At 38.6% G+C, this 23,091-nt stretch overlaps 1 protein-coding gene and 1 long non-coding RNA gene across 2 annotated transcripts; one reads left to right on the plus strand and one right to left on the minus strand.

Annotated features, from left to right (window-relative positions):
* Window positions 1-1,913: 1,913 nt before the first annotated feature.
* Window positions 1,914-10,512, minus strand: LOC130161552 (uncharacterized). The gene is made up of 4 exons (XR_008826183.1): window positions 10,393-10,512; window positions 6,340-6,524; window positions 4,826-4,972; window positions 1,914-2,208 (listed from the first exon to the last, which is right to left on the minus strand). It is a non-coding gene; the product is annotated as an uncharacterized LOC130161552 (long non-coding RNA).
* Window positions 7,949-22,645, plus strand: LOC130161336 (semaphorin-7A). The gene is made up of 14 exons (XM_056364608.1): window positions 7,949-8,090; window positions 10,366-10,499; window positions 10,584-10,631; window positions 10,737-10,835; window positions 11,106-11,214; window positions 12,283-12,390; window positions 12,508-12,650; window positions 12,851-13,029; window positions 13,551-13,659; window positions 13,752-13,941; window positions 15,212-15,327; window positions 15,544-15,689; window positions 18,430-18,494; window positions 20,938-22,645. The coding sequence occupies exons 1-14, from the start codon at window positions 7,988-7,990 to the stop codon at window positions 21,294-21,296; spliced, it is 1,908 nt and encodes a 635-aa protein (XP_056220583.1). The 5' UTR covers window positions 7,949-7,987; the 3' UTR covers window positions 21,297-22,645.
* Window positions 22,646-23,091: the final 446 nt, after the last annotated feature.

A 23,091-nucleotide genomic window follows, 5' to 3' on the forward strand; every position in this document is an offset into this window, starting at 1 on the left:
AAACTTTAATTTTTAAAAAGTGTGATTACAAAATAACAACTTAGATATAAGAACATAGATATTGTTTGTAATTTCAATAACTTCTTGTATTCCAACTTGCACCAATAGTGCACTTTTGGTTAATATCACCAAAAGTTATAGATAGATAGATAGATAGATCGATAGATCGATAGATCGATAGATCGATAGATCGATAGATAGATAGATAGATAGATAGATAGATAGATAGATAGATAGATAGATAGATAGATAGATACTGTATTTATCCCCTAGGGGAAATTCATGTAAATGAATGAAATGTATTTGGAGGACCAACAACCTAAGATTAAAGTTAAAAGAAAAAAAGTAATGAAACAGACCAAAAAACGTCACTTAATTTCATTATGGCAATAAAATTTCATATCAAGTTTAGCAATATTGTTTGAAAATGCAAACTCAGGATCCCTTTAAATGAATGACTGGAGCCACAGTTGAAAACAACTGGACTCTGAAGAGATGAGAGTAGCGCCTCCTTCAGGCACCTTTTCTCTTCATGTGCTAAATCCCCAATCCTCCAAATCCAAAACCTGTGCAGTCTTAAATAATCAGACGATTGCTTGGAGAATAATCTGTAAAATATTTCACACCTCAGGAGAAAACATTTTCTAGAGCAGCTGAACTGCAGGAATACAGTCAGAGGAAATCTCACACACAGCTATAACGGTTCACTCACAAGAGTTGGGCATCTTCAGTCCTCATCTGAGCCAGCATCCACTGACTGTTGGTCTGTTGACTGATGAAATCCTTACAGTATGAGTAACACTAATAAATGGTATAATACACTCCTTTTGTTCCTTTCCATTGTGTCATCCTGCATAGAGTGTCATGAGTGTTGGTCGACTCAGCTCAGCCACCTGCTCTGATTATTAACTGCAGTGAGCTTTCAGCACATGTCCTGCTGCAGCATTTAAGAGTGTTTCTGGCCAACTTCCAGTCAGAGCTGCAGTCCAGTTTCTAGCCTATCTGTTGGCTGAAGACACACACACACACACACACACACACACACACACACACACACACACACACACACACACACACACACTGGCTGTTGTCCCCGCTAAGTCCAAGTGATCCTTGCAGCAAATACAGTCACTGTTTGGTTGTTGTTTTGGGTTCCTGACAAAAGCTCACAAACAAGATCAATGCTCATGTCATGGTAGTAACACTATTAGTAAGTCTTTTAGCCAAACTTAAGTTTTCACATAAATTGGATTTTTTCTTTTTAAAAAAAAACAAACAAAAAAAACAAACAACAAACAATGAATGTCTATGTGAAGATAAAGTGGGGTAATGGCATCCTGAGCAGAGAACAAAGTTACACCCCCTGTGTGTGTGTTAAGTTTCTCTGTTCTGTTTTGGTCTCCGGTCTGGCAGCGCGTGCATGCTAATGCATGAGAGTCCCTCCTGTTAAACCTCCCCACTTCTCCGCATCCTTCAATGGCTGCGTTTGAGGACCAATTGTGTCATAGCGGCGCGACTAGGCTGTCCCATTTCATAGGCTCCTTCCATTGAAGCCTTCTTTTCCTGGGCAACGAGGGATTCATCAGGTAGATCCTTAATGGCCCAACCTATCCCAAGATTCATTGTGCACCAGGAATGAAAGCAAACAATACCGACAAATAGCCACTTTTAAATTATGTATTGTGTTTCAGCCAAGCGGCAACCACAGAGGCTGAAAAATGAAGCCAACAGTGTTGCGGCGTCGAGCAGAGGGTTACACCAATACAAATTCATGTTAAATTGCCTGACAACGCCACCTTGGGAATTTCACCCAAAGAATTATTTACCATTACCAGTCAATAGGACACACAGGTTCACTCTACTCAAGGCAAGAGACGTGATTCCGAATACTTTACAAAAAAGGTATGCTTTATTACAAAAATACCATTATAAAAACACTACAAAATCCAGCCATACACAAGATAAAGAAAAAGAGGGAATAAGGATCAGGAACTGAGGCCTATAGGTGCGGACAGGAGCTAGTGAGGGAAGTGGGGAATCTACTAAATGCAAAAAAATATTAAAGTCAAAATAACCAAACACTCAAACACACGTGGCAAGCACACACACACACACAATGTGAAATCACCCACAATCCCAGGGACACGGCACACAGAAGGGAAGGACACCACCACCCGGGTCACCAGCACCACCACCGGCCTGCAACAACTGAAGAAAGAATAACACAAGTTACTACAAAAATAATCACAACATAAACATACAAAATGAGAAAAGTGGGCAGGTAACAACTAAACTAAAACTGCCCAAAATGAAATAAACAATGTTAAGAACCAAACACTGTGCACTGTATTGCCACAACATGAAATAGTGTCAGTCCCATACACAACCCAAATAGCTGTGTAAGGCAGCTGTTAGCCAACCACAGCCCCAGCAGCGCACAGCAGCAAGGGCGGGAGGGAGAGAGCGGAGCGGCCGACCAGCCAGGGCCGAGCCGGGAACTGAGCGAGGATGCAGAGACCAGCAGCAGCACAGACTTCACAGCAGCGAAGACAGAGCAGCTTTGGGGGTTGCCAACATCTCCTTTCAAGGAAGGAGAATTAGAGCCATGGATGAGAACAAAAAATGAGAGGAGGAAGATTTTTTTTAATCATGCATTTTGAAAAAAAAGGTAGAAATTTCAAGAAAAAAGTCAAAAGGAATATTTTTTATTTTATTTCACATCTTGTGAATGAAGTCGAAATGAGAATCAAGTCAACTCCCCCTGTCATTTTCCTTGCTTCTGTCAGCACAGTCGCTCCGGCCATCAATACAGCCATTGATAACGATACAATTATCGTAGAAATCGATGTGCCACAGCGCATTGGGACCTTAGCTGCAGTAATGCCTGCTTCTCAGACACCACACCTTCAGGATCAAACTACTTGATCAGTTGCCGACTTAATTCTCAACATTTCGACTTTGTTCTTGACAGTTCGATTTTTTTCTCCAAGTGCATGGCCTCATCCATGGCCCTAATACTCCTTCATACCTTTCAGTTTGACCTTTGCAGTCTACCAAATTCCCACCAAATTGTCCCACTTCTTCCCAAATAAAAAAATAACAAAAGTATCTTTGTTCTTGCTGGTTTGACACAAATCATTGATCACAAACATGTCACAATCAGACTTCAAAGTTTACTCTTATCTAATTGGTTGGTCTGGCCATATAAAACCTGGATACAGCGGGAAGAGCAGTTACTTCAGTGTAATTTCACTTCATAACTACTCAGATGCCTGTACTCTGTGCTCACACTCAGTGACTTAGCTTCAGTTAATCCATGACACTTGATCTTTACATCTGATAGATTTATTTGGCTACTTGCAAATTGCAGTTTTTGATTACTGTCAATCATTTGCAAGCACCATGTAGATGTAGCGGTTAGCTAGTTAGCTGCGTGTGTTAGTGTTGGTTAACTTCAGATTTACATCGCATGGTAGCGGCACATTTCTCAAAGTTTTTAGCGGTTGATTCACTGAACTCTCTCTTTCTCAGTCATCATGCACCGATTTTTCTGGTTGTCAAACCTTGCAGTGCAACGGTACTCAACAGATGGAGGAGTCCCGGTGTCGTCTCACGGTACTGCTACTCAACCTGATCCCTGACCCAGTTGCACAAGCACTGCAACCCCATGCGACACTCATGGTGCAGCACTGGCTGATAGAAATTCATTAGTAGACTAGAGAAATATACTGGGTTACGGCAGATCTCGTATTTTTTAATTAATACATCAGTCCATGTATGAATAGATTAAATATGGGCCTATGCATTATTAGATTCTATGGCTTCAGTTTTAGATCATTAAACAGTATGTAACAGAACATAAAACAGTGCATGTCATAGCTTACAGTCCTAAAGGACACTCATAGAGTAGTAAGGAGTCTAGGACCAGGCCTGGACATAACTATGATATCTACCGTGTATGAGTTTCCCCAACCAATAATGGGAACAGCAGGATTACAGTGCTCTCTAGTGGTGGGGCAGGGTTAAGTTTACACATTCTAGTGTAATGTAATTCTGAGTGTTATGATTCAGTCATCAGCAGGGAGTTACTGCTGGTTTCTAATGTGGGAGAGACAAACCGTTCCCTAAAAACATGTGATAAGAATGTGTTAAAATGATCACATAGTGATATGGTGTTTCCTCGACCAGAGCTTTACTAGAAGTCAATCAAAATAAAATACATGATAACAATTCTGCTGAAACAGAATACATCTGCATATACTGTATCACATGTTTACATTGCAGATAATGTAATTAAATGCTGCTTGTCTCTAAACTGCACATTAATTTAACCATCTAACCCTGCAGTTTCCTTAATACACAAACTATCATAATACAGCAACTGAGTTTACATTATTCAATAAAAGAAAATACAGTATTCCTTAAACACACATTTTCCATATTAGGTCAGTAACCTCAGTAAATCTTATAAAAAGTAGCTCGGTAAACTCACACCCTTGTTTCATTTAAAAGCTGTTAATTAAACAAGCAAGGTTGAACAAATTAATTAACTAACTAAACAAGATATAACTGTGCACAATACATTACTAAATAACCGAGGTATAAACTGTGCAAAATATATTCTCCTGTGTGTGCTCACACACGTAAACAATGAAGACGCTTGGCGTATCCTATTTATACAAGATGGCGGCAGTTTGGCTCGCTCATATCTACTTTTAACATAGTTTCTATCTTACTCAGACATCATATAACTCTTCTCTTGACTGTCAAAATGTTTTATAAAATCATCGGAACAATGTCACTGTTCACATTTTCAACCACATACCTGGAAAACAGGGATAAATGATCACATAGTGATGTGGTGTTTCTTCAACCACAGCTTTAGTAGAAGTGAAGAAAACACCGGGAACGATCTCCCCTGTATGTGGGCGTAGACCCAACTAATCGATCTCCGATCCTGATAGATCTCGACCTATTTCGTGGAAGACAGAGATTATAACTTCTCAAGTTAGTTTTTAACTGTAACAGATAAAATGACCCATGAAATGAATAAAACATTGTTTAGCATTTTAACCCCTTTTTAGACATCTTATGAATTTACAATTTTAAGCCATTTAATGACATTTTCATCCTGTTATAGTGACTATATGTTTTTAAACCATTTAATGACATTTTAAACATTATATAGCGACTATGTGGTCTTTTTCAGCATACCTCTGCCTTTTTAAATGAATTATTTCTTTTAACTATGAGCTTTTTAACTCAACTGGAATTTTAACCTCTTCAGAATAATATATTGTCTTTTTTAACCTATTACAAATGCTGCTGTCACTACTACTGCCATGAGTACCACTGTTTGGACTGTCTGCTTAAATATGAGCGATCTTTTAAGAAGGACACAGTGGTGAAAGAAGTGGTCAGGTCCTTTCTGTTGATCAGTCTAAAACCTCCACAGTAATTCAATGTTGTAAAACAATGAAAACAAACCAAAAAAAATCTAACTGCGAATAACAAATACTACCTAGGCTGGTATTTCAACCAAACACTTGCACATGCACACTCAACAAATGGTTACATTTCCTTTTTTCCAGTGATCTGCAGTAGACCCCTGCACAAAGAAAACCTTAGTACGTTTCTGTTGTTATAATTACAAAAGTGGAGCATTGTAAAACTGTGGTTGTTGTGTGTGCTCCCTAACTACCTCAGTGTTGTGGTTTTGTATTGTAAAATAACGCTGTCATCATTCAGGTGCATGTATACCATATATACATATATACGTATATCTGGAGGGAAGGTTAAAAATATTAATGAGATCTTTAATCTTCACCAAGGATCTGAGACCAATACATATTTCTACACACTGATGCAGTACTAAACTGTAACACTCGGGTATCAGCTGCAGTAAAAACTTTCAGTCTCTGGAAACACTTCTCATTGTATGATAACTGAAGGATAATCTTCAGTTTACAGAAAGTGAAATATTTGAAAACTTTGCCATCAAGTTGTTGTATGTGTGTTTTTACTATCTTTTATAAAGACAGAAATAGGTGGATATGACTGAATTATTTTTATATATTTAATTATTGTTATTGTTTATGAGGGGTGGATAGGTAAATGTGTAGCGGTGGAGGGGAAGGGGGTAAAGGTGTAAGAGGGTGAGGAGAGTTGGGATGAGGGGATGGTTGGCAGGGTTGAGGAAGAAGGAGGATGGGAGAGAGGAGTGGGGGAGGCAAGGGGGTAAGACGGTGGAGGAGTAAAGAGTTAGAGGGTGGAGGGGTGAAGGGTAAGAGGATGAAACGGTAAACGGGGAGGGGGGTTGAAGGGAAAAGGGTCTTACACCTGTCTTCTATCTTCTTCTCCTCCTTTTCTCTCTTCTGCTCCTTCTCTTTCTTCTGTCTCTTCTCTTTGTCTTTCTTCTCTTGCTCCTTCATCTCCTTCTTGAGCCTCTTTTTTGCCTCATTATCTGCCTTCTCCTCCTCCTTTTTCATCTTTGCCTTCTCCTTGTCAGATTTGGAGGCAAGTTTCTGAAAAGACACAGACACCATATGTTTCATTATTTTCTCTTCCGAAGGTTAAATCTGAATAAAAAGTATATTTATTCTTGCAGCAAGGGAACAAGTTACACACAAAGAGCTTGCAGTGCAAAGGTTCAAAGAATACAAAGTTCACACACTGTCTTGAAAACAAACACAACTTTATAATATGAAAAGTTCCCTTCAGGATGTATACAGTTCTTATCCATGATGATTATGTTTATCTAGTCATAAAGTATCATAAATTTCCCAACAATGAACAACTGATGTGACACACCACAAGTTCAGTATTTTCCCGAGTCAGGCGTTGGAGGTCCTCATCTATCCTTTTGGCCTTTTGTATTCCACTTCATGTCTGCTCTATTTTTCTTATTTTTATTTTTTCTGAAGTTACGCACTTTTGAGTTTAGCCTACATTACCTTCATTCCAGCAGCTGTCAGACTCCACAACTCCTGCTCTTTCTGACCATGTGCAAACTTGCACTTTTCAATGTACATATCGTGTGTATTGTGTATATTGTATTTATTAGTGTATATTTGGTGTATTTTTTATATATGTTTCCATAGATGTTTATTCTATAGATGTTTATTTTTCTGCTGTGGTAAATTAATTTCCCAGTTGTGGGATTAATAAAATGAATCTAATCTAATTAGCAGGGGCCGTCCAAGCGTTTGTTTTGGTCTGAGATGCTGGTGGTCTACTACGCTCTCTAGTGGCCGATCGTTTGCATTACATTGAGCGACCCGACATGGAGTAGTTGTTTCTGAGGTAACAATTTATGATCCAAATAAGCAGTTAGCAATCTTATAATCCACCCGAAAAAAGCAAAATGTAATGATCACATCCTTTAACACACAGGAAACCTGCCGATGTTCCGTTGATGGCAGTAGATGATGTGGAACATCCAACCACAAGCCTGATGTGAAAGCTACATTTAAAGTAGCGTAATTTTATTTTTACCAACCGTTAATATTTAAGTTAAGTACGACAGAACAACAGAATAAGGTAAAGAGAATATCAACTTAACACCACCTGTATAGTGGTAAAAGGGATTTGTCCCTTTCATCTATGTTAGCCATGAGGAGCAGTCTTACTGAACCTGTATTTAATTGTGACACTGAGCTTACATTTGTGAAAATAAATTATTTTGATAACTGGTCTTGGATCGGTTGAGGAAGACCAAGTGATGATCAGAGGTGCTAATAAGTGTTGAGTTAAGAATTATAATAACAATAATAATAATAATTATTATTATTATTATTTATGCCATATGCTGTTGACTCTTCTCAGTTTAAGGACACGGAAAAGGATGTTATGATTTTAGAATAAACTGTGGAGGTATGTTATAGGCTACAATAGAAAGCTATTCCAATAGAGGACGTGTTCATGTCTAGTAAAACTACAGAGCAGTGCAGAACAGACTTCCTGTGTGTCTGTGACAGCTGTGCTGAAGATGTTACTCCTAGTTTTCACGGTGTGTTCATTATCGTTTTGCGTGGATGCTTTGGCCGAGGAGGACCCAGCACATTCACCGAGGATAAAATTCTCAAAAAATGGTATGAAACATTTCGCTTTCCCTCACATTCATTTGTTTTTATGTCGCGAGAAAACTGTTCTACAGTGTTTTACCGTGTTTGAGTAATGCGAAGGGTTTTTTCCTGGCAGTGACTGTGACGTTTTACTTTAGAAATAAATGCTGTTTCATTCATTTAAAATGCTTAATTTGAACAATTTTACTGTATTGTAATAAGAAGTATAGTGCAGAAGTAAATGATGGGAGGTAAAATCTGGGAAAAAGAAAAGGCAGTAAAAACAGTAAATTGATTAAAATTCAGGGTTATAATAGTCTGTAATGTCACAGTACTGATTCTTTGAGTATTATCATTAATATGTAATATGGGGGGAAAGTAACCATAGCAATTTAGAATATATTTAGAATAGAATTTAGAAGAAGCAGCTCATGTCACTTGCACTATGTTCAGAGTCTGCTAAGGTAGAAATTATTATAATTCAGGCAATTTCAATGTGAAGGGGTCTGAATACTCTCGGGAAGCCACTGCAGTTGCTGGTTAACTGACTAATCATTTCATTGACTACTTGTTGCAGCAAAAGGTCACTGAATGTTTTAATGTGTATGAAAAAGTTTTGAATCATATGTGTTGAACACAGAGGGAATGAAGACTCTCTGGAGTTTTAGTCTCCAGAAAGTCTTAAACTCCTTTAGCCTTTATGTTGTCCACTTTATGTTGGTTTCATCTTTAATTTGTCACCCATCTGTATTCCCTCTTGCTTATTTGTTGCATTTATCAGTTCATGGGTCCATATGCTTGAAAATAGTTAGAGAACTCATCCAGCAGTAAGAGCACTTTTGGGCATTCCTATTCATTTTTATTGTTTTAGGAAACACCAGAAGAAGAACATGAATATCCATTGCTAAATTTAATCATTTTTAGAAAGTTTAATTGACTAAACCAATTAGGAGAACTGACTTAATTGTGGATCTTTTCACAATAGACATTTTGACATGTCGCACCAGGAAAAGCATGTGTTTAAATAATGAAATGAATCATGGCTGAATAAATGGAGCGCAGTTGTTTTTAATGTTTTCAATTAGACCTGTGCCTTTCTTGCTGTGAAAAAGGTCTGTTGATATTTGGTCTAAACCAGAACCTTGGTTCACAAATTTTGAGGAAATCATTTAGCTTGTAGAGCAAGTTTGCTTTCACATTGACCCTGGTGTCAAAACTAATATGCATATTCCTATGTTCACAGTCTGACACATTTTATTGCAAGTTATCCGCTCCTGCTACCAAAATGACGCATTTCTGAATTTAGGTAGCATTGTGTATGGCTGCTATTAGAGATAGACTGATGTTTTTTTTGAAGGCCAATACCGAATACCGGTAATCAAGGAGCCCAATAACTGATATTTGTAAGCGATGTGCCAACACAAAACTTCTGCTGTATAAGGACACTTACCGTGGCGTCCAGGTGGTTCTATTATTTTGTCCACCCCATTTATATCAGCGAAAGTAGGCTAAATAACAGAAACATCATGCAGTTGAATCAACGACTGTCTAAACATTATAACCTTCATGAAGGAGGATTTACTGCTGGAGGAGTTTTCAATAACTCACCTTCATGGGCTCAAACAAAGACAGATCAAAAACTACATAGCCTATAATTGTTGTTGTTCTTTTCTGAGCTAGACAAGACATACCACTGCACGGCCACCATGAAGGTAGACAATGGAGTGACAGTATGATACTTTGCCCCTGCTGCTCTTTTCTGCTCAATGATTTTTGAATTGAATATATTTTGGTTTATGTCTTGGTATTAAACAAGCAATTTAAAGGGGCAACAACAAACAACACAGTTGATTTTTAGAAATTAGTATGTAGCTTACCATTAGCAAGTATCACCAAAGTTAATGTAATTCATTGTGAGGGGGACATGAAAACCTAAACCAAATTTCATAGTAATCCGTCCAATAGTTGTCGAGGCATTTCATTCAAAGCAACAAATGTCAACCCCATGGTGCCGCCTGAGAGGCAGGGGATCATCAAAGTCAGTAGGATTCATTGTCTGGGACCCATGAATATCTGTACAACATTTTGTGCCAATCCATCAAGTAGATGTGATTGGCACATATTTCACTGTACAAGTAAAAACTTTGACCTACTGGTGGCGTTAGAGGAAAAAGACAGAGGAGCAGTTAGTATTCATCCTCTTGGGGCACCCGGTCCTCAAAGTGGACATCCAGTGCACACACACACACACACACACACACACAACCTCGTTTTTCATTCAGTATATTCTGTTTAATTGTAGATACTGCAGTTAAAAGGTTTTCCTTACCTGGAAACGATGCACCCATACGGATTCTCCTGCAAAGACAGCCGGGCAAAGTCACAGCTGTTGGACAAACGCACCTGTATTCATACGACTTTCAAAAACCTCGGAAGGTAGTGTGTGGCACTGAAAGTATTAAAATAAGCCTTTAGAGAAATATGGAGCACAGTAATAACCTACATTAATTCTCTTCACAGACTCCTGTAGAGAAGAAGGTGATGTGGGGGCAATGCGGCTCACAAAAGGTGAGCAGTGTAACAGCTGGATTGTCGGTTAGATATGATAGTGACAGATTGTTGAATATTCCTGAAATATTACAAAACTTCTTACTTCTTCCCCTTGTCATTTAGGATTGCAGCTATAAAATCAGCGTGGTCCACCAGACACATCGGGCCAACCACGTGTTTGTGTGCGGAACCAATGGCAGGGAAACGGTGTGCTGTGTGATGGTAGGACAGAAGTAGCAGATGTGTTACTGAGAATGGGAACGGTGCTCCGTTCTGCTTACTGTAACCACTTCTTTGTTTTGTTTACTTGAAATAACGCACTAATGCTGTTCCAAGTAAATGCACTGAAATACTTCCTACTGTGTTTTTTATTTTTTTGTTTTTAAAGATCTACGTATAAGTTAATTGGTTGGTTGGTTAAATGACACTTGTGCTATCTTGGGTGGAGAAAAGGGGCGTATGTTTCTTTAAGACTTAATGTGTGTTTTGCAGAATTTAACAGAGCATTTACCTTCATGCACCACCTCTAAGAGCATTGAGGGAATAGAAAGAAGCATAAGGGCATTTGTCATAAAGGAAAGTGAACCATCTGCTCTTGTTGGTGAGTTTTTAAACACACTGGATGTTTTCAAATCTGCTGATGAGCCTCTGTTTTCTGATTCACCAGTTTTCTATACTGGCTTCAACCTTGTTTACGAAAAGTTGTCTGCTGAACATCTGTGCTCTTTTCTGTCTTACTAACCTGATTTGTTCAGATCAACTCTTTCTAATGGTTTTTTCTTCTACCTCACTATTGCGCTGCTGCTTCCTGCTCATACAGTTGAAATCAGTTTACATACACTTAGGTCCAACACAGTCCAACATAAACAAGTTCCAAACCACAGATACTTCATCCAGGCTTACATGGAAACACATTAATGTTTACTTGGCTATTTCAGGTTGGTCCATTGTATTAGTATTTACTGGATGTAATGTTTAGATAAGTTTTAAGAAGGAATTTTTTTTTGCTTTTCCAAGCATACTTCCAAAGTTGTGGCAAAACTGTTTAAGGACAACAAGGTTGAAGTATTGGAGTTGCCATCACAGAACCCTGACTTCAATATAAAATTCTGACGTCAACTGTACCTACTGGTCTGGTTTCTCCCACAGGTTTTGCTTATCAGAGAGGAAGCAGGTTCAACGTACCCAGGATGTGTTGTCATTATCTGGCTTAACTGAATCTAAAAAAAACTGTTAAAGTAATGTTGGACTGTTGCTGCTGCTGAAGAGAAGAGAACAGAAAAGAGAGGAGAAGAGAAGTGAAGAGAAGTAGTTCATGTCTGATGAGGTCAATCATCAACACTGTGAGAAATCCTGTCGGGATTAAAGGGTCTTTGTCCAATTAGTGTGATGAACTCTCTCTGACCAGAGCGGACACGTGTATGGTCTGGAACAGCAAAATGATTCCACTGATTTATAAAAATTTACCCTGGAAAGAGGTTGTCCACCATCGTAGGACTAAAACCCCTTGGGTACAACCTGAGGTTAACACAAGCTAACCTCAAAACTTGCTTCATAGTACAGGCTGCTGGTGTGGGGGTCATAAAATCTGTCCTGATGCTGGCTGCAAAGCACAATGATGCATCTGTCATACCTTAAAATGTGTAATTGTTTGTTGTGCCTTTTCCAGAGTCAGAAGACAATGCAGACTTCTACATTACATACTCTGGATCTTCAGGGAATGTTGGCATCTACAAGTTTGGACAGAACAGAGTTGAACCTTCAAAGCATGACAAAGGTTCTTCTTCTCTAAGGACTTGAGACGTTTCTTTATTTAAATTATGTTATCTTAAATGTTCATTATGTCCCAAGGGTGTGGAGAGAATAATGATGACTTTTCTTCTCTGTCTTTTAGAGCAACACTATGTGGGTTTAGTGCTCAGCAGACGGGAAAACAGGCCCTCACAGGACAAAGTGTATGCCTTCTATAATGAGAAAAACAGAGACAATCACTTGCAGAGTGACATGTGGCTCCCTTTTGTGACCCAGGTTTGCATGGTAAGGCCTGATTATTTATTTACATTAGGATTATATCATTTTCACATACATTTTGGTTAGAATATATGAATAGAAAATGTGTTTCCACCTTCTGATATGTGCATGAAGTACATATGTGAACACAAACTGCAACCATAAACCAATATTTACATATGCATCATGAGGGAGTGATTGGTCGCTTGGCCGTGCATTGCTTCTAGGCAGATGTTGGCGGTCCAAAGAGCAACCTGCAGTTCAGGTGGACGTCCCAGTTGAATGCCAGGCTCTTCTGTGGAAACGCTGACAGCAGGCAGCATTTCTCTCAACTGGTGGATGTGGCCACTGTGCATGCCGACAGGTGGCAGGATACCAGGGTTTACGCACTCTTCAGAAACGAATGGTAGGGCTCCATTGTCACTTATGTATTTAGGCAAAGGTTGAAAGAATATTGTAACACTGCTACTTTAATCAAATGTAGTAGAGTTTGAATCAAGTTAGCATGAGAGGAAGTATAGCAACAATTACGGGAAGTGCAGTATAAGTACTTAGTTATAAGTTAAGCATTTTTTGCCAAACCTAAATACTTTTCAATGTCACAATATTACAGTCAACCACAATAATGTGAAAACCACTATGACTTTGTTGCTCTGTTGTTTGGTCTTCATGTAACACAATTCAAGTCACTTGTCCACTGAGGATCATCCATCCTGTGCTTGTACGACTTTCTTTTTCTCTTGTCTGATCAGATGACACTGTTTTTTTTTGCTTCCTCTTTGAGCAAAGGTTGAATTCAGTTCCTCTTTCTAAATGAAGTCCGTCTGCTGAGTCGTTTTATTCAAAAATATTCACTGACCTCCCAGCAGCCTCTTGTTGATGCAGATGTTTCCGTGCAGACCTGCTGACCTCTGTGTCTCTCTGTAGGGGTATGAGTGCTGTGTGTGTCTACACCATACAAGATATTGACAACATCTTCATGACCTCCCCGTTTAAAGTCTCCAGCCAAGCCAAACAAAGGGACAGGCCTAGGGAGGTATGTATCATGGCAGGCGGGCATAGCGACAGTAAGTGAACGGTCAGTTGGTGTGCAACCAAAACACTAATACATAATGCTTTTCTCTCCAGTGTGTTTCGGACAGCAGAACGATTTACCCAGACACCATGAGGATGATCGAGGAGACTTCAGATATGGATCAGTGTATTGAGCCTCTGAACAAGTCAGGCCCAATTCTTTTGAATCACCACATCTACACTCACATCTACGCCGACAGTTCCCAGCACAAGCAGAACCACACGGTTCTGTTTCTGTCACTAAGTGAGTAACACAATAATATGAATAAGGGGAATTGATATAAGAATAGTGCACTGTGCTGTGTATTTGTGTACACTTGAGGTTCCCTAAAATAGTTTGGCCATGGTGGCCACTCCCATTAAAACAGGAGGAAGAGATTAAAGTAATGGCCAGACTGTCATAATTTAGTCTTGAGACCTCAGCACAGATGGTCCAAAGCAGCAGCTAACGGCGTTGGCCCTGGAGCTGGTTAACCACAGCTGTATGAAGAAAATGTTGACAAATGGCACCCCATTTATTTCTGTAACATTAACTCAGTGGGTGTTTTCAGCCGTCTGTAGGCTTTAGCATTTTTGCACCCTCAAGACTTTTATTTTAGTGAGCCAAATCAGTCAAATTCTCATAATACAAAGACACAGTTTGGGCTGTTTTAGGTGATCAGAAAAAAACATTCATTGCTCTACAGCCTTTTTGTAATGACTGAGTATGGGGAAAAATTGTGCGTCATGTGATACAGGTCCACTGCTCTTCCTGGTGGCTCCCTTTTGTCTCGCTGGAAATGAAATATTGAACTAGTTAAGTTACAGCACTGACATCATCGGCGCTACCAAAACCTCTCACCCACCCAGAGAACATCAATACAGGGGACATTGTGTATGCATGAAAATAAAGTTCACTTTTTGGTAACATCTGAAAGTTTCAGAAATAGGAATTGAAAGTTAAAACCAAGTCTGTCTAACAGCTGCCAAAGTCACGCTGCTCTTTAATTATATTAAGCATCCTTTGATCTCCAAGCAGAAGACTGGAGGGTGTTGAGCCAACCACACTGTTTCCCATGTCAAAGGAGAAGACACATGACACATGACACTTATATAAATGTGATAAATGTTGTAGACAAACAACTGTAAGCACTTACTGTATTTTGTGCTGAAGTCTAAATAGATCTTGGTCAGATAAGTCCAACACAGTCCAACATAAACATGTCAACTTTACAGTTCCAAACCACAGATACTTCATCCAGGCTTACATGGAAACACATTAATGTTTACTTGGCTATTTCAGGTTGGTCAGCTGTATTAGTATTTACTGGATGTAAGGTTTACATAAGTTTTAAGAAGGAATTTTTTTTTTACTAACCTCGTAACAGACTTTTTACTCAAAACATTGGCTCGGTTTTGCTGGAGGAGTCATATGAGACGTGACATATGAGATAATAGAGTCGGATGTGTTGAGGCTGGTTGGTGTGTTCAAACAGGACTCAATCATTCTCCCCCATTCCTTTGTCTTTAAACAGATAACGGAGGGATTCATAAAGTGATACGGACTAAAAATCAGACTTTAGTCATCGCTGAGTATGAACCTTTCAACCACAAAGACCATATCCTCAGCATGATCCTTCACCCATCCTCCGTGAGTAACACAGCCCTGCCTACAGAACTAATCTCCCACCACGGTGGGTGGATGGTATTATTCATATGGTGATAATGGTTATAGTGAGTTAAAGGTTACTGGTGGTACTTCTTAAAAAAGTTCTTCTTTTTTTTTTGATGAAATCTGAACTTTTCCAAGGATATTAGTCAGTATGGCCAATTATAAGACCTGTATGCTTTCTGTGTATCATTGCAGAGGAAGCTATATGTGAACTCCAGAAGTGAACTGGTCCAGCTGAATGTGGCAAACTGTGACAAGTATGGAGACCGCTGTGAGGATTGTGTCTTAGCCAGAGATCCCTACTGCGGCTGGAACAACACCCACTGTTCCCCTGAGACAAAGTAAGACCACCGGGCTCTATGGACCTGGAGACCTTTAACCTAAAACAAAATCCAAACATCTTTACTTCGTATCCAAAAATGACTTTTAGCGGCTTTAGCTTAAAGGTGCTCTGTTTTGTCAGAGGTGCACTGTGAAGTTGTCTGTTAAACAAACAAAAGTTGTGTTTACTGTTTCTCACCAAAATGCATGTGTGTATGCTTGAGGTCTAACAAACAAGCATTTGCAAAGCCAGTTTATACATTATATGTATAGATATAAATGATATATATTCTTTAAATAGTGTTTTGTTTAGATCCATGTTTGCTGGTTTGCACTCTTCATGTTCACTCCCTTTGTTGATGCATTGCCATGAAACTGGCAGCAGAAATGTGTATTGCGTCACCTGTATGCTCTCGAGTACACAATGAAAACAAAACCGGGATCAGCTAGTGAAAACATTGCTCATTAGCACCAGAGGTCAAAAACCACACAGTATCCCTTTAATTCATATATAGGTTTAACAACACATGTTCATTCAGGCATGTTGTACAGTGTGTACAGTGTTTCATAATCAGTCACTTGCTCAATGTTATTAGTGTGGTGTTATCAGAGTTATGGTGCAATAGCTTGCTACAGCTTAGTAACCTTTTAAAGACATAGCGTCTTCATTTCTGTTGTGAAGCAACTTTTATGGTGTAAGATTATGTTACCAAAATGTTTCTGGTACCGATCTGATCTGACACTAGTTATCTTGTCATTAAGCCCCTCTACAGTAGAGCTGGCCTGATTGCAAACATTTCTTTTATACATGCTACCAACACCACAGTGTCTGTCATCCAAACCATAAACATCCATTACCATGAACAACTGAGGCCACCACAAGATGACATGTCTATATGTATGACATACATATAGACTGACAGGTCTGATTGTTTTTATATGTATTTAGCCACTGTTTGGCAGAAACCATGAGTGGATACTGAGCATGATTATACTGTAGAAGTGGTTTGAGAAGTTTCTATTGACATTGCCATGTGTACATAACTTCATTTGCAGCATCAAAGAGTGTAGAAATGTAGATCATCCCAAACCTCACTGTAATTACGTGTAATTGAAATACAAAAACAATTTTAATTTCAATTTCAGATTGAGCAGAGCCAACTAGTATCTGAGTTCTGCTTCCAAAGTTGTTTAAAACCTGATTTTCCCCAAAACAGATGATCACATTAGAGCTGTGGCATCACGCTCAACAGCATCAAACAAATAAAACACAAGTTTAATAGAAAGAACACCTGATAAACACTGAGCACATGAGTGTCATGAGTTTTGGCAAACCCCAGTCACAGGACTGATGTCAATTTGTGAACTGATTTGATCTTCACTGTTGATCACACTGTGTGTGATGTTGTACAGCAGCTGAGAACTGCCATTGTTGGAAACAGGGTCTATTAGGGGAAAGTGCATTGTTATGATAAGGGATTTTTTGTCTTCACAATGAGTATTTTGTCGATATAATGACAAAGAAATAGGATAAATGAGCTGGAATTCAGTTTCTCAATCTTTGAAGGTGGTGTGTTCGGGTGAACTTTAGCACCTCGGTTCATACCGGCACCCACATACAGAAACACAACCGCACCCACATACAGAAACACACCCACATCCTGCCACCCCTTTCACACTCATCCAATTAATTCCATGAAGCAGTACATCTGCACACACACCGTGATGTGGCTGACTTACAGTGCAACATAAATCATGTTCAAAGCCTGATTCACTCACTTTGTTCAGAGCCTCTACCAGAGAGGAAATGATACTGAGATGAGTCAAGTAGATTGTGTATTCGCACGTGGAAAGGCTGGGTGAAAATCTTAAATGGAGTAATGGGTGTGTGTTCTCGCTCTGAGTCAAAGCGTGAATAGGAGCAGCATTTAATGATGTTGTGCAATGAAGTGACCAAAGTGAACAATGGTAGTTGGTGTGGATTTACTTGTAAACTGGTAAAACCCCCCAAAACCTAAAACTCCTAAATGTGGGAATTTACATTACGGTTTATTACTGAGAAATGTACTGCATGCTGATAGTTGATAATCACTGATAATCTTTTCAGTTTTCATTCCACAATAATCACGAGCAGCCACATACTCGTAATTTAATAATGGAGTAATAATGATACATGTATATTAATCACAATATAGTTTTTTCTTATTACAGATAATTGAAGTTATTTCTGTGGGTGCTAATAATAATAATGATAATAATAATAATGAACTGCATTTAAATAGCACTTTTCCTAACAAAGTTACAAAGTGCTTCACAAATGAAATAACAGAAGAACTGAAAACAATAAATAAATAAGATCAAATAAATTGGAATGATCAGTATAAATGATGACCTGTGTCTAACATGTCTGAATGCTGTCACAAAAAGAAAAGTTTTATGGAGGGATTGCAGATCCCAGTGGTCGAGAGAGCACATACCAGGTCAATGCATCAGAAAGGTGTTTAGGATCAAGGACATTTGAGGCCTTAAAGGTGAGCAATAAAGTATGAGCCGAGTACTCTGCATTATAACAATTCAGATGTCAGATGTACTTGGATGGGCAGCTAACATTGCAGGTATTGATTCTGTCTGGTGTGTGCATAAAGGTGGTGGATTTCTACAGTGCTTGCTGTTACGTGGTCGCCAGGTTTGCTAACACTCACAGTGTCTTAAATGTAACTGGATGATTTTACTAACTGAGATCTCCTTTCCTTCGGACAGTGATCTGCTGCAGATTGTGTCCACAGGGAACTACGCCATCTGCCCTGCCCAACAACCCGAGAAAGGTATGAGAATATCTATGAGTTCACTGCATATAAAGCCTAATATTTGTTGTTCAAGTCCAATGAATTACAGGTGTATTCAACTGAGAGGTTTGACGTGCTGTACGTGGTGTGCCTCAATATGCTTTACGGCTCACTAAACATCAGTCATTAGTCTACAGGGGCATAGCATGAAAATCTGTAGCTATGTAGCCTCAGTGGCCCCCCTTACTTTCTTAATACACCCATTTTCAAGTACAGAACTAAATCCACAACTAAACATATGTAGTGGTTATTAAGGTTATCAATAATCACCTATTAATGCAACACTCAAGAAAATATTGGCTGAAAAATTCTGAAACTTTATTGTTACTCTTTTCTCATCATACCGAACAAGTGCTTCATGGTCACAATGCCGTTTGCTTGGAGAGAGAATATCACAGAGTGAGGTGTTTGTTTATGCCTGTGGTGTAAGAAAATGTCTGTGTTTGAACGGAGCTTGTCTCACATCCTGACTGACAAGATGGTGTCAGATCTGCGGTGGATGTACTCTGCTTCCTCTCTGAAACTGACTCAACGCTGCTCTGTTTACACCTATTTTAATGATAGCAGGGCAGCTTGAATTTGCACACCAGTATAAAACCATTCCAGGACAGCACTTGAATGTTTTGTCCACTCAGGTTTCTTTTGAAGAAATTTTGTTAGCTGTTGTTTCCCCCCTTGTGCTCCTGTCTGCCCTTTCTCTTTTGGTGGCCTTGACCTCTCTGAAACCTCTTGGGGTTCCTTGCACCAACCAGCGTCCATATTTGCAGATATTAAAAGAGACGATATTAAAGCCATGCTTGTAGGCATGATCATAATAGTCAAAAACTGCCTGCGAAATGAAATGGCGTTAAGCAGATATACATGTAAAACATGTGGGAAATAATAGTAGTTTTGTATATTTAAATTTTTTATAATGTTAGCTAGCTGATAACACACCCTATCATTTCCAATGTTGGCTTGCCATTTCATTACCAATATAAACCTGAACAGCTCTGTGCACACTGTCTGGGTTGGGAGAGGTGTATGCACACTCTTATAATATCATAAGGCTTAGACGAGCATATTATACGAATGTCCACGTCTGTGGAACAGCCTCCCTGAAGACCTGAGCAGGAAGTGTTGATATTTTTAAAAGCAAACTCAAGACCTACCTTTTTAGTCTGGATTTTAATTGAATTGTATTTATTTATCTTTCTATTTATTTATATATTTCAGGCTGTTTTATTGGTTTTTCCTTTTATTCTGTGATTATTTTCTGACTGTTTTCCTTTTAATATTCTACTTTTACTTCTGGTTATTTATTTTACTTCTACTTTTATTTCTGCTTTTACTGACTTCAAAACATCTCCTCTCTTTACTATTTTATCTTCATTTTTATTTGATTTTTAATATCCTACCTTTTATTTCTGGTTCTACTCACTTTAATAAATGTCCTCTGTTTTAGTGTTTTGACTATTTTGTCTTTATCACTCTATCATTATCTTTGCTTTTCAGTCTTCAGTTTCCTGTTTCCTCAGTGCAAATTTAATGGGATTCATGATAGTTATTACTTAGTTCCTGTTTTTATTGTCATATTCTTTATTGTAGTAAGGCTGTGGGGGTGGGGTTGTTTTTTTATTACTTTTATTATGTATTAAGCACTTTGTGTTACATTGATTATATCAAAAGTACTATACAAATGAAGTCTGATTGATTATATCTGAATTTAGGACTGTAGGGACACTGACCCAGTGTTTCTGCACACTTGTTATGAGAACCTTGCAAACAAAAGACGTGGCCACTTCTTTGTGCTCTGCATGCAGTATGGTTTTGCCAAGAGTGGGTATCATCACATGCACTCTAGGTGCACAAAGGTGTGCCACAGTGTTCACACCTTTGGTAAATAAATAATGTCACAATCCCATGCGCTGATGACATGGTTCTTTATTCTGTTCTTCTCTTTTTCAAAAAGTTTGTTCCTCTTCACACGCAAAAGAGCATGTGAAGAACAACTCAGCTTCTTTATCATATGATAACCCCTGATAAAAACACGTCTTTAAGATGTTGCATCATAGTCAACTAGCTACGCATTTCTATTATTTATCATAGCCACTCATCTCTCAGTTATTTTACTTGTCTGACTGTTGCACAAAGGACCATCCTGTCACTGTCTCCTCCATTCTGACATTAGATTTGCTCCTGAAACATTTTTAGAAAACTTGGTCTTCATTACACACTTGGAACACTTCCCACTCTTTCATTATTAGATGCACAACCCTTTAGGCACAGAACCCTTTTTATGACTTGCCTGTTGCATCCTGTAGAAGGATCCTGGCACCACCACTGAAATAGGATACCTGCCTGATTAAACAAAGATTGAATATACAAAAACCAAAATCAACATCCATCTGAAAGCTAACATGATCTGTATCTGTTTTCTCAGCTTTTAGATCTACCACTAACACACATGCAGACAAGAATGGGGAGAGCATCACAGTTCCTTCTCAGTCCAAGTATTTCCTCCAGTGTCCAGTGTTGTCCCATCACGCCAAGTACTCCTGGGTTCACGTTAACGGCAACAGCTCCAAATCCTGCAAGTCAAAGGATCACGAGTGTCTTCTTCTCATCAACAGCATGAGCCTTGAGCAGGTGGGAACTTACAAATGTGTGTCAGAGGAATTGGGCTATAGAAAAGACCTGGCAGTGTACGACCTACAGATGGGCAGCAGGGCAGTGGGTCAATTATCAAGCCCACTCGTCTGGGTTTGTCTGATTGCCGCTCTGATTAAGAGTTTGACCTGATGTGATTCCAGTGAAAGATGATACATGATAATACTGAATTAAAGCCCAGCCTTGTCTATGAGTGTCTGTGCTCATACAATAACTGGGGCTGCGGCAATGCAACTAGAATGAAAATCCGTTATTTTGTCCCAATTAACTGAAAAAATAATTTCACCGTACTTAAAGTATTTATATAAACATCTTGATGTATCAGCATCAGTGTCATCAGCAGCAGATGACACAATCATGTCAGCAATCATCTTTATTGATTTTAATTTCATAAATTTTTATTATACGTAATTAGCGCTGGCCTTCAAATGCATCGTTTTAATAGACTGTAAAATTGAAAATGTTTGGAAAAATGTAAAAAGTCTTGCATTTCTGAATCCTTTTACTGCACTTGTCTGGGTCTCATGCCGTTAGCTGCACATAAACGTACGCTTCACCTATGATAATGAAATATATATTTATATAGATGTATTTTTATAGCATAATTCATTTTGTGCACAATTACCTTCACATACAAAGATGACGTATGTCCTTGTTTGTTTTGTTTGTCAAAAACATTTAACATGTTTATTATTTAAGACAATTTCGTTACTATGTCATACAAACAAGAAGAACACACATGCAGAGTTGCAACTCTGGAAACTGGTTCAAAATAATGTTAAAAGCTGTTAAATGACCCTCAGTGGGTTTGAAAGACTGTGATGTAATAATACTCCATTATATGAGAAGAACAAATGGGGCAAGGGTACAGCATGCGGGAAACCTGTATTGGCTAACCTGACACATACTGAACTCAGATTTTTACAAGAAGAGAAAACACCTCGAGTCTTGCCATACGATTGTTGCATGATGAACGTTGTATTTCAGTCCTGTTGGAAAACCATGTTTCAGTGTCATCTGTTTCCTTTAAATGTGAAATTCTTTCTGAATGGACACACTGTCCTAGCTGCAATTTCCAGTTTTGTATTCTACCTCAGACTTGCTTGACGGGCTTTGGGTTACAACAGACTGAACAATTTTCTGTTTGTCAAGACTCCTCTGTTAATCAGACTAAAGGTAGCATGCTCTTAGTGTGAAGTAGTGCTAAGTTGTTGCAAGTGCAAAGTTGAAACAGTGTTTTTGTAGTTGAGCCTCTTGTAGTGAGTGAGGTGTGAATTAATTCATATCACCAAACCTTTGACCTTATGAAGCTACAATGTTGTTCAGCACATTGTAGCTGTATTTTCTAACTTTGTTGCTCACAAGCAGGAGGCTAAAAAGCACTTTGTGTTTTTATATGTGTATGTTAGATGGTTATAAACATGTTACAGCTTAGATTGAATGTGACGTAAATAAGTGGAATAAATAACATTTTGATGACTTCTCTGAAGTTGATGAATGGTGATTGTAAATCCTTGTAATTACTAAAGCAGAACAATTACAAAAGTTGATACAAATTGTATTTTTAAAATCCTATTTCACCCAGTTTTTAAAAAGGTTAGTTCACTTAAATTACACAACAAAAGTAGTTGTACTTGAGCTTTGTGATACTGAATATATTATTGTATGTCAAGAACTGTGACTGTAATACTCCACCTGTTCAGTTCTTCAAACCTGACAGATCAGCAGCAGTAAAGTGATGGATAGCACTCATGCATGCATCACTTCATTGTTTGCTTTTACAGGAACTGCATCGCTGGACTAACTCATTAACCAACATGTTAAAAAAAAACAAAAAAAACCAAAAAGACACTTAGTTTCAATATAAATTGAAAGGTTAAAAAACCCCTACTGGGGCAAAACCAAAACTGGTTTCAGAAAGGGCTGA

The sequence above is a fragment of the Seriola aureovittata genome, chromosome 1, assembly GCF_021018895.1.
Source record: "Seriola aureovittata isolate HTS-2021-v1 ecotype China chromosome 1, ASM2101889v1, whole genome shotgun sequence".
NCBI lineage: Eukaryota > Metazoa > Chordata > Actinopteri > Carangiformes > Carangidae > Seriola > Seriola aureovittata.